Raw genomic sequence first — 15,218 nt, forward strand, 5'->3', positions numbered from 1 at the left:
GTGGGCCCGGTTCTGATATCTGAAAAGCTCCAGTGTTTGTATTTAAGCTCCAGTGTTTGTATTTAATCACTAAATGCTGCTAGGAAGTGGATTTTACCCCATTTAGTGCAATTTTTGCCATTTCGCCATTGACGTCCATCCAGTCAGGCGGGTGAACCACTGTATTATCCAACAATAACTACTTTTCTATACAAGATTTCCTGATTCTTTGGCATATACGGAAATTTGAACATATTTGGGTTGTTGAACGTAAAAGGGTCATGGGCTGCAACTGCAGTGACAACAGAAGGAATGAATTAAAGTTAAACGAATAAAACCAGATGATGTTTCAAATGTTAGATGGTCGCTAAAACAGTGGCTGGCCAATGCGCAAGGCTTTCAAACGCTTGCTTCTTGGAGAACAAAAGAAGCCAAGAGGGACTTACGTAAACAACAAATCAGAGCTTTGGAGACATTCAAAGCCTGGCTTTATCCAGACGCGGTGCATAGAATCAGGCCCCTTAAAAATGTCAGTCACACATGTTGTGATTGAGTAACCGTTATGGAAGCCCTAGCAAGCCAATGGTTGGCCAGTTGAGGATAAACTTCAGCTAAGTTGATTACATAAAAAATATCACCCTGCTAGAGATGTAAAATATCAACCATAAGTGAATGATGCTACATATTTTATTAAACATAGGCATGAAATAACATTACAAATAGAGTTGCACCTTCAAATTAGCAAACTAATTTCTCCTCCAATCAGATTGAGGATAACCAGTTGAGAGAAATGGAACAAAGCCTGTATATTGGACAAAAAATAGTCAAAAACCCTTCATAAAACTCCACTTTGCCTTGATTTGTGTGTCCTAAACTTAATTAAAACTCGTAAACTTATAAACTGAAATGGGGTTCTATTGAAATCAGCCTAAGTACTTCAGAATGGTTTTCGCTATAACTAAAATTGTGAAATTTATCTTCAAATAAAATGGCACATAACACTTTGATATTTGAAGGTACCGAAAATAGAGGGCTTTACAGCTTGCCGAGTTTTAATTTTAAGGCAGATATTTTTTGTTACTGAATGGAGAGTGTCGGAAACAGATGACGGCTGCTCGTTATCAGGCTGAAGTCCCCCCGTTTTTTTTTTTTTTTGCTTTTTTTTTTTTTTTTTTTTAGGGCTGCCTCGTGAAGCACCACATGTTCATCCGTTGTTGAAGAAGGTGAGACAATCCATTAAATGAGAAGCGTAAACACTCAAATGTGGGAACCTCAGCGCGTGATTGCATCTGTGTTTTGAACAAGGTGACAGAAGCACTTAAAAACAGCACAAAGAGAAAATATTACAACAATTTTTAAAGCAGCACCGTGTGACAGCAAGCAAAATGAATTTACCAAAATATGACCCGGTTAAATCAACCTGTATTTTGCAACTGGGAAATTTGAACAATTGTTTAACATGTGTTATTTGTCTCTAACGGAATATTTCAAACGGTCGAAAAGCAGAAAATTACAGTTAGCGTTTTGAATTTAACTACATAACGGTTTTCTGCATGAACAAAAGAAATATGTTTTCTACTAAGGAAATTTAAAGTGTAAACCCAAGGCTGAATTCACAACTTTGACACTGGAAGATAACAACTTTTCACAAGATACATTTTAAAAATCTTAAAAACGTCATCAATATAAAGTAAAGATGTCTCTGGACATTTTCTCTCTTTTTTCCGGCAAGGTTGCTTTCCATCGCGGTAAATGCCATTCATTCATTTTCCTTACTGCTTTTGCTCACATGGCTGGCTGGGGGGTGCTAGAGCTTACCCTAGCCAACTATGGGCAGCAGATAATACTTCAAAATGTAAATATATTTTAAAACCCCCATCCTTTTTACCCGAATCCCATCCTCTGAAAATGACCTGATCGGGTCCAATTTCCGTAGGATAAACTTATATAGAACTCACAGTGAAAAAGAGGAAGAGAGAGGGGAGTAAAATTAATTTCTCTTTGTTTTCAACCTGTCCACGTCCATGCACTTTGCAGACTCTGCTGATTGGCTAATCTCAACATTTAGCAAAGTCAAGAACCTTGACATGCACTCCGTTTGCACAAAAGCAGCTCTAAGCCGCCTGCTAGTCATGCGCAGCACTTAAACCTCCACCCCAGGTAATGCTGTCATTTAGGAACTGCATCATCAGCATCTCCTCCCGGGTAAAAAAAAAAAGTAGGCTTTGTGCGTGGAGTGAGAGCACGGCGGACATTGCTGGAATTTGTGCGGTCCGTCTCAGTCATGTCTTGATTTCATTGAAATATTGGATCCTCCAAACTAGTGTTGTTGTGCTGGACTTTTGTTTTTCTTCTTTGTTTGGCTTGAGTTTTCATATGGCATGATCATGTTATATAATAACAGGGAATTGCATAAAAGTAAGCAAAAAATGTCCAAAAGAATTTGGAATGGGTTCAGAAGAAGAAATTAATAGCATAAATATGCAAATTTTGTAGAGATTGTCAGAAAAGTTAGGAGAATTGGGATTCTGGTATTAGAACAACACTTAAGCAACTTTTCGGGGGTGCTGGAGACCATCCCAGCTAACTATGGGGACCAGGCGGACACCGTGAATGGGTGGCCAGCCAATCGCAGGGTATAATGAGACAAAAAATTAATTACTCAGAGCTAAGGGAGATTTAGAGTTATCCATTAGCTTAGAATACGTCTTTTTGGGATGTGGGAGGAAACCGGAGTATTCGGATAGCATCCAAACTCCACAGGACCATCTTGGGGTCAAACCCTCGACCCCAGAACTGTGAGGCCAACGTGCCAACCACTCATTGTTTTAAAAATACAAAATAATGTGTAAAAGAGCACAATGTATGCTTGGAGATCAAACAGCACTGAAATTATAGTCAAAATGTTATGGCGGACAACATCTCCTTACCTTTGGGATGCCAGATAGGCGCTTCGCAACAGAGAATCGAGCTGTGTTTTCATACCAATGTTGCATTTCAACCACAAAAGACAGAGGCAAACACACTACACATCAACATTAGCAAAGATCATCATATAGCTTATACAATCTAGATTTATTATATACCAAAAATGAAATTAGTACACACTTCTTTTCAAATGTGATTGCATTGGCGTTGGTGCATGAACAAATTCAACAACAGCTTAGTTTCTCAACATTTAAATGTGATGCTATCATTTCTCTATTCAAAGGTAGCATAAGTGTTCCAAATTTCAATATACCGTGCGTGAAAGGATTATAAGAAAAGTTAAATAAAGAAAAAATACATCACCTAAAGTGGTGCAACTTTGTTTCAGTTGTCTCCATTGATCGAAGGCGTCTCCAATGCACATTCCTGCTTTGATTCATATTAAACTATGTTTTTCTTTAATAAATCACTACGCTACTATTGATGTTAGTAATCCTGGTCCAAGTTGTAAAGGTCCACGCCACACTTTGTATGGAAGGGTGAGGTGTTTACGCCTGAAAACTTTGTAACCGTTGAAGTCAGTCGTTGACTTTTCCCGACAAGTGGAACCCTGGATCACAAGTAGATTTGTGTATTGCCCCTCTGTTTTGATGAGTTTGAATATTTATTCAGTCTTTCTCGACCTCATAGAAAGGTTTGAACTCTTACAAATAAAGACTTGCCATTTCCTTTTCATCCTGTTGGCGTTTCTTGATCTCTTTCTGCTCTGGCAACCTTTAACTCAACGAGGCCCCCTGTTGGCGTTTGCTCAGAGAAACATAACAAAAGAAAAGTTACAGATTTTTATTCCATATATCTATCTATCTTATCTCATCTCATTTTCTGAACCACTTCATCCTAATTAGGGTCGCTGGGGGGGGGTGCTGGAGCCTATCCCACCTGACTCCAGCTAGAGGTGGGGGACAGCCAATCACAGGGCACAACCCCCCCATATATATATATATATATATATATATATATATATATATATATATATATATATATATACACATACATACATACATATATATATATATATATATATATATATATATATATATATATATATATATATATATATAATTAGTTAGTTTCATTTATTTCTACCAAAATAGTGGATTTAAAGGGAGTGTTTAGCTCTACTCTTCTAGGTGAAAATGTTGGATATAGAAATGAATTCAAACCAGAGATCTTAAGTAACTTCGACCCCTGTTGCTGTAGCCATTTGACTCAAATTCCTCTTTGTTGAGATGCTTTCTGGCTGACTGAAGACGTCCCATAGAGGACCACACTTCAACACTATTGTTCACTGTCACTGGAGTGAAATAAACGGCTCCATTTTGGTCCCCTATCCTATTGCGCCCCACTGTGGAAGTGTCTATTTGCCACTTGTTTTCATTCTTTTCTTTTGCAGCTCATTTCACTTTTGTTATCTTGTCCACTCCTATTTGAAGCCCGGATTAAAATTTAAAACAATAGTTTTTTTCATGTATAATGATATAGATGGCATATATTCATTTTCAAAAACTGTTTGCACCCCCAAATCAAATGTACATAATATAAACAACACATTACAATACAAGTAAAGGCCAATGAAGACCTCTGCTGCCATCTTGTGGTCGTTATATGCATCAAGCCTTTCCACTTGCCTCCTCCCTCCATCACTCCCTCTCTTTTTAATATCAGCACTGTGACGAATCTAATCTGGATCTCCTTTAAGGCAATAAAACCCAGATAGCTTCCTTTAAATGAAAAAAAAAGATCCCGTCTATATAGCTTTGATATCCTCGTTTATTTGGCGATGTGCGTGACAGGGGGTGCAAAAAAGATTCATGTCACGGTTCAAATGGGCAGGATGACGAAGATGCACCGTCTTCTAAGTGCGTATTTCCTCAAGTATTGTAGACCAACGTTACATGCATCCACAGTGTTATCCACGCAGTTTAAACTGTGCATGCAAAGATGCTTCTTGAACACCCCACAAGTCCATTTAAAAAAAATAAAAATATGGGCATTGCAAATAATTATACTTAAAAACAAATATTATAAAATGAGTGAACCACTAGGATAGAAGTTGTACTTATTTAAAAAGTCCATTATAGGTGACAGACAATGTCGAAATAAGCATTCACATACTTATATTTGGTTTAACCTGTTAAACTTCCAAGTGTATTTTTATTTCTCATGGTTATATTACTCAGATTTTGGCCGTATATTTTTGCTGGCAATGTTATTTACTTAAAAAAAATGTTTTTCTAACCTCATATTAAGACATAAATCCAGCAAGAAATGCACATTTACAGTAATCCAAATTATATTGGATGCTTTTCTCCACATAGGACAATATTAACACGTTTAATTTAATTCCCTTAGAATGAATTGACGTTTTGCACAATTGCCTCCTCGCAGCGAAGAGTCAATGCAAACAAGGAAGAACTGTGTCCGGTTTTTAAAAATACTTTTTACGCTTCTGCGGAGAGACAATAATCCGTCTTTGACTTTTACAAAACAGGACGACGGAGGCTGAAATGAGAGGGCTCTTGTTGGCTTAGCTCTATCAAGAAAGAAGGACTCCCTGTTATCTGTGAATGGAGCTTCTTCTTTTTAGGCACCAGAATAGATATAGCACGAATTTTTAATTCGTTTTTCTTGGAGCGACAACAATGGTTTATTTGAAAGACCCACACAATTTGGGTTTTGTGAAAGATCCTTTTTTTTTCCTCTCCAGAGCCCAGCTGCCCATATGGGATGGATGCGACGTGTGTAGTAAAAGATGACAATGACACCGAGTGACAGGCGCCACAAAAAACCCAAAGATGCTTGCTTTCGCTTTTCTTTTCTTCCCTTGCACTGCATTTCAGCAAATTTAATTTTTTTTCTGCTATTGCCAGAAAAAAATCCATTTAAAAATGTAAAGAAGAATCAAAAAAATCAAATATCATCTTCTTATACGTGTGATTTAAAATGCTATACTGTTTCAACCAATGCTGTGTGCCATTTAAAAAAAGCAGTAGCCCCCTTGAGACAAGGTTTTGTAAATAATTAGCAAATCTGTCTAATTTAGCTGTTTGTTCAGTGACGATATGGGCGGCCCTGACATCTGTTGGGATATTTTCCCTGCGTGGGTGTGTGGGTTCTAAGCCAAAGTATTTTTTTCTGCTCATATTTACTCTAAATATTGACCGGAGTAGGATAATCTATGTCCGCACCATTAAAAGCAACAGTACAAATGGTGCTTAATATCACCTTGATATTTTTTAATATGGATTTTTTTTTATATTTGCAATTTAAGGCTTCTCACAAGAGAATAGCGTGCACGTTTATTGCATTAAACTAGTTTTGCTGCAGTGTGCAAGGCCGGGCACGCTGACAAAAAGGAGAGAGCTTTGACATAAAAGCTTCTTGTGTTGAGAAGCCCTCTTCTATTAAGTGAGTGGATTTTGCTCCCTTTTCACGAGTGACTTCAGGCTTTATTAGCGAGGCCGTTTGGATTTAGATGAAATATTATCCTGGATTCAATTGGACTGAAGGGCACAATATCTAAATCGTTTGTCTTGCTGTGGTATATTTATTTTTAGGATTGATATGCTTATTTTAAAAGAACAATTTGATTGTCTATGTGTGCACGTGCCAGAAACGTATACAAATTATAATGGGAACGAGTCAGCGTTTGGATATTCGATTAAAATATAGATTTAACATTTTGATGCCCCCACCCCAAAATTAAAATAGTTCCGATGAATAAAAACAAATAGATGCGAAATATCTGAAAAGTTGCCAGTGTTTATTCATGGCCATAAATATTTTTCGGTCCATAAAAGAAGCAAGAAATTAACATTTCTATAATTATAAAGTGGTTCGTACGTGCTGAGAATAACACGAGGGCAAGAAAGGGGGGGAGGAAAATATAGCTACAACCAACACACAACATACTTTTACCCCCCTCCCCAAACCAAAAAAGTTCACAAGAAGAGCATTGACATTCTCAATAAATTCTATAAGGGGGGCAAAGGCGATTTGGAGCCAGTTCTCTTAACGAAAACATGTAAACACGGTGCACACATGAGCCCCGGATCAAAAACGGTACTATGTACTGTGTATAATGCAGAACATAATGAAATCTTCCGCGCGTGGCTTTTGCGTGGGGCTTGGCCCAAGTCGATAACTTGCGCCTAGGGCGACCGAACCGGACCGAACCGGGTCAAAGACGAGTGAGTCTCTATCGCGTGTTTGTCTGTTTGTCGGTCTGTCTGTTTGTCTGTCTCCCTTACCAAGTCCACTGTTGCGTTTGCACCAAGTGATGCGCCGTGGGGAAATGCGGCGTGGCCCCGGCACCGTACTGCGCGTTGTACTGCATGTGTTGGAGCGATTGCGCCCCGTACGCCGTGAAGGGGATCCCGGCCTGAAAAGTGGCCGCCAGGTCCTGAGCTTTAAGGGCGTGACAAGGCTTCCCGTCCCGCACCAAGACGGGCACGGCCACTCGCCGGGGGGAAGGGAGGTGGCTGACTTCCATACCTTTCTCGGCCCGGGCTCGCTTCATCTTATACCGGTGGTTTTGGAACCAGATCTTGACCTGGGTGGGCGTGAGGCGGATCAAGCTGGCCAGGTGCTCCCTCTCCGGGGCTGACAGGTAACGCTGTTGGCGAAAGCGACGCTCCAGCTCGTAGGTCTGCGCCTTGGAGAATAACACACGCCTCTTCCGCTTTTTGCCCGAGTCGCTTCCACCGCTGCTGGACGTCTCCTTGTCGTTGTCCGGTGACTCGTCGTCCGCGGACGGCTCCGGGGATTTGGCCGAGTCCTGGGAACCGGCGGAGAGGCCGTGCACTGCGGCGGCGAGAAACGGGAGAAACACTGTCAAAATGTTATGGCCGGCTCCCAAGAGGAAAAAAAACACACTTTTGCACATATTCACCGTATATTCGCACCCGGAAATCGGCGGAATAAAAACGCACGTCTTGTGTTATGCAAAAAAAGCGAGAATGTCAAATCTAGTCGCATGCAATCGCACGATTTTTTTTTTTTAAAAGCCACGATTATTGAGCTACGACAAACGTTTCTTTTCGAGATAACGAGCCTCTACTTACATGAATACTGAATACTGTCCGTGGTGGCGAGCCATCGCGTGTATGGGTTTTCAGCGGCGTCGTAAAACGGGTTTTTGAGCGGCAGGTTCTGCACGTTTTCCAGGGGACTTTTCACCAAAACTCCGGCGCTTTTCGTCGTGGATGCGCTCTCCGAGCCTTCCGTGTCCTCCTCCGCCCCGGTGATAGATCCCTCCTCGTCATTCGTGTCCGGAAGGTCCAAAATGTCCTTAACAGAGAAGCCCGTCTTTGTGTTGGTCAACGACATATTCTGCTGGGGGGGCGAGCGATGAAAAAAAAAAAGTTGCAGCCCCGGCCGGCACCTTTTCCGTCTTGTCGGTCGATCCGCTGTTTTTTTGTTGTTGTTATTTTTGTTTGTTTGCTTGCTTTTTTAGGAGAACAAACGGGGAGAAAAGGGGGAGATGAGCCGCTGCGGAAAGTGGAGTCGACGCTGGAGCGAGCATGGGTTCGGGTTCGGCTCTGCTCGGGGAAGAGGGTCCAAGGGAGGGATGCCAAAGTGGCTCAAGTGCTTCTAGATGCGCGGCTCATGGATGCAGTGGAGGCTGGTGGTGGGCGCAGGAGGCAAATAAGCCATTACCTTGTCCGATGCGACCATATAAGGTTGGACTGCACGCATGAACCTGCAGTGGAAAAGCATTAAAACACCCGAAAGGTTGGCCACGTGTGGGCGGGTCTTAGGAGTCAAGTGGATGAAGACAGTGTTTGCAGATGTGAAATTGGGGGTTTTGGGGAGATCCGAGCATCTACCATTGGTGCTTCAGCGCATGATGAGTGGTATAACGTGTCAATTAATTACAAAGACTGGGAGGGCCTTTTCTCATCGCCATTTACATACAAAGAAACTCGGAGTTGCTTTATTCCTCGACGAGGATGTTCAATCATTCAACGAATTATCGCTTTGGGTGGATGTAAAATGGCATTTTTTGTGTGTTTTTTTGCATTTGTTTTGCTTTCTCCGACGCAGTTTGCCTTTGTCCAGATATTAAGGGGTAATTTATGTAAACCTTCTGAGTCAATATTTTGGCCAAGGCTTAAGGACAAGAGGCTGAAGTAGGGCTTTGTTTGTTCCGTTTCAAAGAGCTATTAAAATGGGACAAGATCATTCCTAATAATCATTGTATTCCTCCTAATAATCAGGACCATTTGAACTCATTGCACATTTCATACGACTAAGCCATTTAACTAAAACATGTCCTTACATTTTCTCCTAGTATTGTTTTTCCCCTTTTTCCCCCCATTATTAATGTTCTCAATCCGGTGCCACTCTCAATTTGGCACCACGTCCTAATATTTGTTTTCCGTGTGTTTAAAGCCTCTTTACAAGGGCACCAGCTTTTTTTTTTTTGCTAGAGTAGAAAGACGACCATCATTGTTGCTCATACTTTCTTTTCCTCCCCTTCAAGACGCTGCCTGCCGCTTTTGCTTTCCTCCCTCTGCCGGCTCTCCAGTATGTGATGTGGGTGACAATGTTTCACGTTTTTTGAGCGAGTCCCCCAGCCGCATCCTGGGTGGTCGGACCCGGGCAAACACAAATACAAACCGATTGCTAAGCTGCAGACAATGGCGGAAATGTAGACAAATGTCCGGCTCCTGTTGGAAGCTTTTGTGCAGCCGCAGTTTTTGCATTTATTTCAGGGCCCCAAATAATAGATGATTGACGCCCCGCGTACAATGCTTTCTAACTGTTTGGAATAAATCTAAGCTTGTTCCTAGTTGTCATGGCATTCAACTGCTTTCTATGGACTATCTCTTCTTTCAATCCTCCCACCGTATTAGGAAAGTCCTCGGGGGCGCGCACACACATACACACATACACATTCACACACTCATGCACACGCATACAGACGAGATAACTTTTGGAAGGAGTGTCAACTTATTCGACTTATGCACAGACATTAGGGAACGAGTGGTTTGAGCTGTTTATTCTAGTAAACAAATAAAATAATAAAAATATCACATATTTTACATCCTATCATATTATGAAGGCTTCCAAGCAGGATGGTTTTTTTCCTCTCTCCAAATCTCCAATTATATTGAATTATATTTCCACATGTGTTTAATTCAACACGTTTGGGATGATTTTAATGTCAGAAGAAATCATTTTATCGAGGTTAAGTGTATTTTATAGACGCGTTTAGCATGTGTGTGTAGATCTAGGCCTTATATTCTGCAGACGTGGTAGAATTAATCTCATGTCTGCATCCCACAAAGGGTCCATTCAGTGGAGCCGGTTGTAGGGACGAACTGCAGCCGCTTCTTACGCCCCAATGAGAGAGAGAGAAAGAGAGAGAGAGAGGTTACTGACCTGATCCACCAAGTAATGCCGCACCCAACTAAATCCGACATGTGACAAGGAGACACGATGCACAGAGACATTTTTTGGGGGGCATGACCGAGGAAGGGCCCACGAAAGCAGCTGCAGCATCACCGGGGACCAAATGCACACTGACCGGGGCCTTCGCAGGACGTTATTCCACTGTTACTTAACCCCCAAAAGTGTGCTGAGCCAGATCAGTCCGTGTTTGGACCGTGCAGGCTTATCGGCCTATGTCACGGAGCTTTGCTTTTGTGTGTGTGGCAGCGTGACAAGGGGGTGTCAAAAGTAGGTGCTGTTGACCGGACAAGGACTTTGTTTTTGTTTTTTTTGTTTTTTGGGGAGGGGGTATGTGGTGCATGTTTGATCAGTTGTGCAGGATAAGGTAAAAGTGCACACCAAGTGGACTTAACCACTTGGAGAGATAGATAGATACCTGTTTACTTTAACACGGGAGTGCAAACACTTATTCTTTACTGACTCTTAGCTTTGTATTCTTCGTTATTATTATTGCCATTGTTGCAAGTGGGTAGATGAAGTTTATTGTTTAATTGCATTCCATTTTAATGATGTTGATTCAAATGTGATGGACAGTTTTGGTGGGTTATTGTGAATATTGTATTCATTAAAGTGATAGGAAAAATATTTTTGGGTGTGTTTCAAATTATTGGTTGTTTACTGATGTGTGAATGAGTGTGTGTAAGTGTGTAGGTGTGTGTGTGTGGGTGTGTGAGGCAGGGAGATAAAGAAGGGGCCTCCATTTAATGGATAAATTAGTTTCTTTTTTGTGCACGATGACTTTCACATAACACATAATACAAAATATGGAATATATCTTCTACTTAAAAAACACTATATAGCTCGCCATCTTATACTTCACTAATTATTGGACCAAAACATATTTGTATTAGTCAATTAACCGATTGTTATTCTTTTTAAATTCATTTAAATGTCAATTTCAGCAAAAGTCACACAAATATTTTGCTCTTTATTGACATTCTTAAAGAATGGCTCCAAATATTCCAAAAGATCTTAATTATAATTCCACCCCTAAAGAAAATCACGCCCGCAATTGTTCCCTTATAAGAGAAGAAAGAGCTTTTTAATATATATATCTCTTTGATTAAATACATCTTTCGATTGAATGCTGCAAAAAGAATGCCTGAGGACGATCCATAATGATGATGTTCGTTCTCCCTTCCTCTTAATCGCCGAATTTCAGCGTGTTTGGACGCCTCGGGGGAAGAGTTAGGCTTTGATAAAATGACCATTCCTGCCTCGGGGCTTCGTGATAAATGTGACAAACCCGATTTCCCTCCTCTATGATTAAAGACGACATCTAATATTCAGGTAAATCCGCTATGGTCTATTTAAAAGGTGGCTAAGCCATGGCCTGTGGACATGTTGCTCGAGGGGGGATTTTCCTTTCATTTATTTATTTATTTTTAAATACAGAATTCGCCACTTGCAGGCAAAAGGGAAAGTCTTTATTCGTCTCTATTGGTGTGATAATTAAACATGTCACGGTGAGATTAGAGCTTTGCGGCCGTGCCCCTAGAGGATGACTTAAGTTGTTAAAGCACCAGTTTATTTGTAACGGTGGATTTCATGGTATGCACAGTCATTCTTTGTCATTTACTTGTGTGTGTGCAAGGAAAATTGATGGAAGGAGATGCTCTTCTTGTTAAAAAAAGACAATTGTGTTAGAAATCAAGTGATTTTTTTGAGGGGGGGATTAAAATAAATGTTTAAAATTCAGCAGATGGAGCAGAGGATGAGCAAAAGAGGGAAGAAATAAATGTGTCAGGCTCATGTAGACAAGGCGTGCTCCTTCTCGTTTGGCGAGTGTGACAATAATGAGAACATCTGTTGACATCTGTAGAGCTCTAGCGGTCCCTACCGGCACTTTTGGGAAACAACAGGGGGTACCCAATTCAGAGGTAGCCCGAAATTGGACAAATGGCAACGAGTCATGATTTGGTGTTGTCATTTGCAAGGCATAATGATGCATTCAAATAGCAGTGCTGGGAAATATATATATATATATATATATATGAAAAAAAATCTTAAATACGACAGAAATGCAGTTGCTTAGGTTGTTTTTTGTTGTTGCATGAATGTTACCTATAATAATAACATGCAAACTCTACACCACATGTGTCAAAGTGGCGGCCCGGGGGCCAAATCTGGTCCGCCACATCATTTTGTGTGGCCCGGGAAAGTAAATCATGAGTGTCGACTTTCTGTTTTAGGATTCAGTGTTTTTAGTTAAAAAATCATTTTGTAAAATCTAAAAATATATTTTAAAAAAGCTAAAATAAACATTGTTTTAGATCTACAAAAACTGAATATTCAGGGATTTTAATCCAGTTCTTTTAACACGTTTAAAAAAAAATCTAAATATTATATCTAAAATGGTCCGGCCCACGTGAAATCAAGTTGACGTTAAAGCGGCCCGCGAACCAACCCGAGTCTGACACCCTTGCTCCACACAGCGAGGATCGACCAGGGATCAAACCCTCGACTCCAGAACTAGGAGGCCGACATGCTAACCACCCAAGCAATGGGCCCTCCAAAATCAATATTATATCCATATATATTTAGCTCCTCTTCCACACGATGATTACATACCAAATATGAAGGCCTACAAATAGTACTAGGGTGTGACGATATGTCGAAATGTCAATATATCGAGATGATGTGCTTCCCAATAGGTCATCGATATGTTCTTGCCAAAAATCGATATTTTGTCTTAAACGGGTGTCACTGTTTAAAAAAATAGCTAGCAATATTTCCTACTAGAATGGTTTCTGCTAACTCGTTGGCGGCCATTGTCGGCAGGGACATTCCTGGCTCACATCCTGTTCAGTGACCCAAAATCAACAGGAAGTGATCAGTATGGCCAAAAACGAACAGGAAGCGACCCAGAAATAAACTAAAATCAGCAGAAACATTCATTCGCTGCCACTTCAGATGGATCGGGCATCTACTAGTAATCAACTCATTGAAATCCATATCAGAACAATAAAAACAACTTGTTTTCTCTTTATGAGTACTAGTACGGAATATCGTAGAACCATTTCCCGACCCAAGGATCGCCATATCGTGAGATCATCGTCATCGTATCGCAACTCCAGGTACCCCGAGCTTCCCACCCCGAGGTCATACTGCGATCGGATCACACGTAAACCACATACGGCAAACGGGCTCACCTCAGGTGGTCGGTCGAGGATGTCTCCGCCGCCGCCGGCGTGCAGGGTTCATGAAATATCTCCTAATGAGACTTAGGAGTGCGTGCACAGATAAGACTGATGCGGTTTATATACCCTGAAAGCAAGCTCTCCTCTCCCCGCATTGTCCGAGAGCGTTTGCATAGAGAGGCTCGGCTCCCTGCTAACCCTTTGGCATGGCGCAATGTTTGCTTTCCCTTCTATGACGTGAGACGAAATATCGGCCATATGTTCATCGGGCCATAAAGCGGACTGAAGCGCAAACAGCGGCGCGTGGACCCAGCCAGATTTTCTCTCTGTTTCTTGGGGCCATCTGCAAGCGACGTGGGTGAATGATGTTACAGTTAAGGAGATAAGGAGGTGGCAGGTTGATCTTCACATTATTCCCCGTGCGCGTAGGGCTCTCTAATAAATGGCTCGGTAACCAAGAAGCAATCACCGAGGGGAGAGCAGATGTGGCATGTTATCAAGCTCGCAGCCACGTTGACATTAGATACCCTGATACAATGATTGATGAGCAGGCAGGCCACACTAATTCATTGAAGCGCCATTGTGGAAGCGTGCAGCTTTCACCATGAATGCAGGCAGGCATCTATACAGCTCTTAGTATGTAGCTAAATATGCCCAAATATTGTCATTAAACTTCTAACGTTGTTTTAGTCCTTCCTTCTTGCAACTTTATATTGCAAGTCAAAATAAAACATCTCGTCTAAATGTATTCTAAAAACAAGAATATTCTTAATATTGATAAGAAAAGTACCTTTTACAATTATTGAAATGCTCATCTCATTCCATGTATTCTGTTGGGGTTGTATTATATAATATATTAGTTACTTTAAATGGGATAAAATAGACAACAGAATTCCAAAAAAATGCTTTAAAAAAATCTGAAAATGCAATCTGAAACTACAAGAATGTAATTCTAATTTAATTTTTTTTTTTTACAAGAGATGGAGTAAACAACCAAAACAACTTAACTGTGCACACCTGTCAAAACTGGGAATGCATTTGTTTAGTGATACTAATTTTCCACAGATCTATGAGGCTATGTATAAACCTTTTAATATGTATTTATTTTGATCTTAAATAACCATAACTGAATACTTTGGAAAAATGCTCATAATTCAGCCTACCTTGGATCTTCACAGGTGTAATCACTCAGGTGATCTGGACAAGACAAGACTGAAAAAATTGACTGAGGAAGCCACCAAAATAAAACAGGATGTGAAATCGATGGTGGCGCGTAACACCTTTAACACATTTTATTTTGATTCATTAAATTCAATTCATTGATTTTGATGGAATCCCAGCGGCCTTCCAAAAGAAACCATAAAACCATGAGATGGTAACAAAATTGAACATCCCTAATAAAACACAAACAAAAGTTGAGCTATTAGCACACAATTTAGGGGCATAGAAGCAAAATCAAGACAATTATTGGATTGTTGGCGTCTGGAATTCGTGCACGCTAATAAACGGCATTGGCTGTCGTCGTTTATTCGCCAGTTCGTACCTTCGACGTACTTTTGTGTCGTGGCACTTTCCGGATGAAAGAGCGAGATTATCCTCCAGGCCAGGGCTGCGTTCAAGGGTGCCACTAAGACCCTGAGAATAGCAATAAATAAA

The 15,218-nt window shown here is 40.8% G+C and overlaps 1 protein-coding gene across 3 annotated transcripts; it reads right to left on the minus strand.

Annotated features, from left to right (window-relative positions):
* Positions 1-6,560: 6,560 nt before the first annotated feature.
* On the minus strand, positions 6,561-14,812 carry nkx2.2a (NK2 homeobox 2a). Of its 3 annotated transcripts, XM_077621032.1 has the most exons (4): positions 14,726-14,812; positions 8,031-8,668; positions 7,462-7,797; positions 6,561-7,348 (listed from the first exon to the last, which is right to left on the minus strand). In XM_077621032.1, exons 2-4 carry the CDS (start codon positions 8,293-8,295, stop codon positions 7,119-7,121), a joined length of 831 nt encoding a protein of 276 aa, XP_077477158.1. In that variant the 5' UTR covers positions 8,296-8,668; positions 14,726-14,812; the 3' UTR covers positions 6,561-7,118. The 3 variants fall into 3 exon arrangements, with proteins under 3 accessions (XP_077477158.1, XP_077477157.1, XP_077477160.1); XM_077621031.1 differs by having other exon boundaries at positions 6,563-7,797; XM_077621034.1 differs by having other exon boundaries at positions 6,629-7,770.
* Between the last annotated feature and the right edge of the window lie 406 nt (positions 14,813-15,218).

Source organism: Stigmatopora argus, chromosome 15, assembly GCF_051989625.1.
Source record: "Stigmatopora argus isolate UIUO_Sarg chromosome 15, RoL_Sarg_1.0, whole genome shotgun sequence".
In the NCBI taxonomy this organism is placed as follows: Eukaryota; Metazoa; Chordata; class Actinopteri; order Syngnathiformes; family Syngnathidae; genus Stigmatopora; species Stigmatopora argus.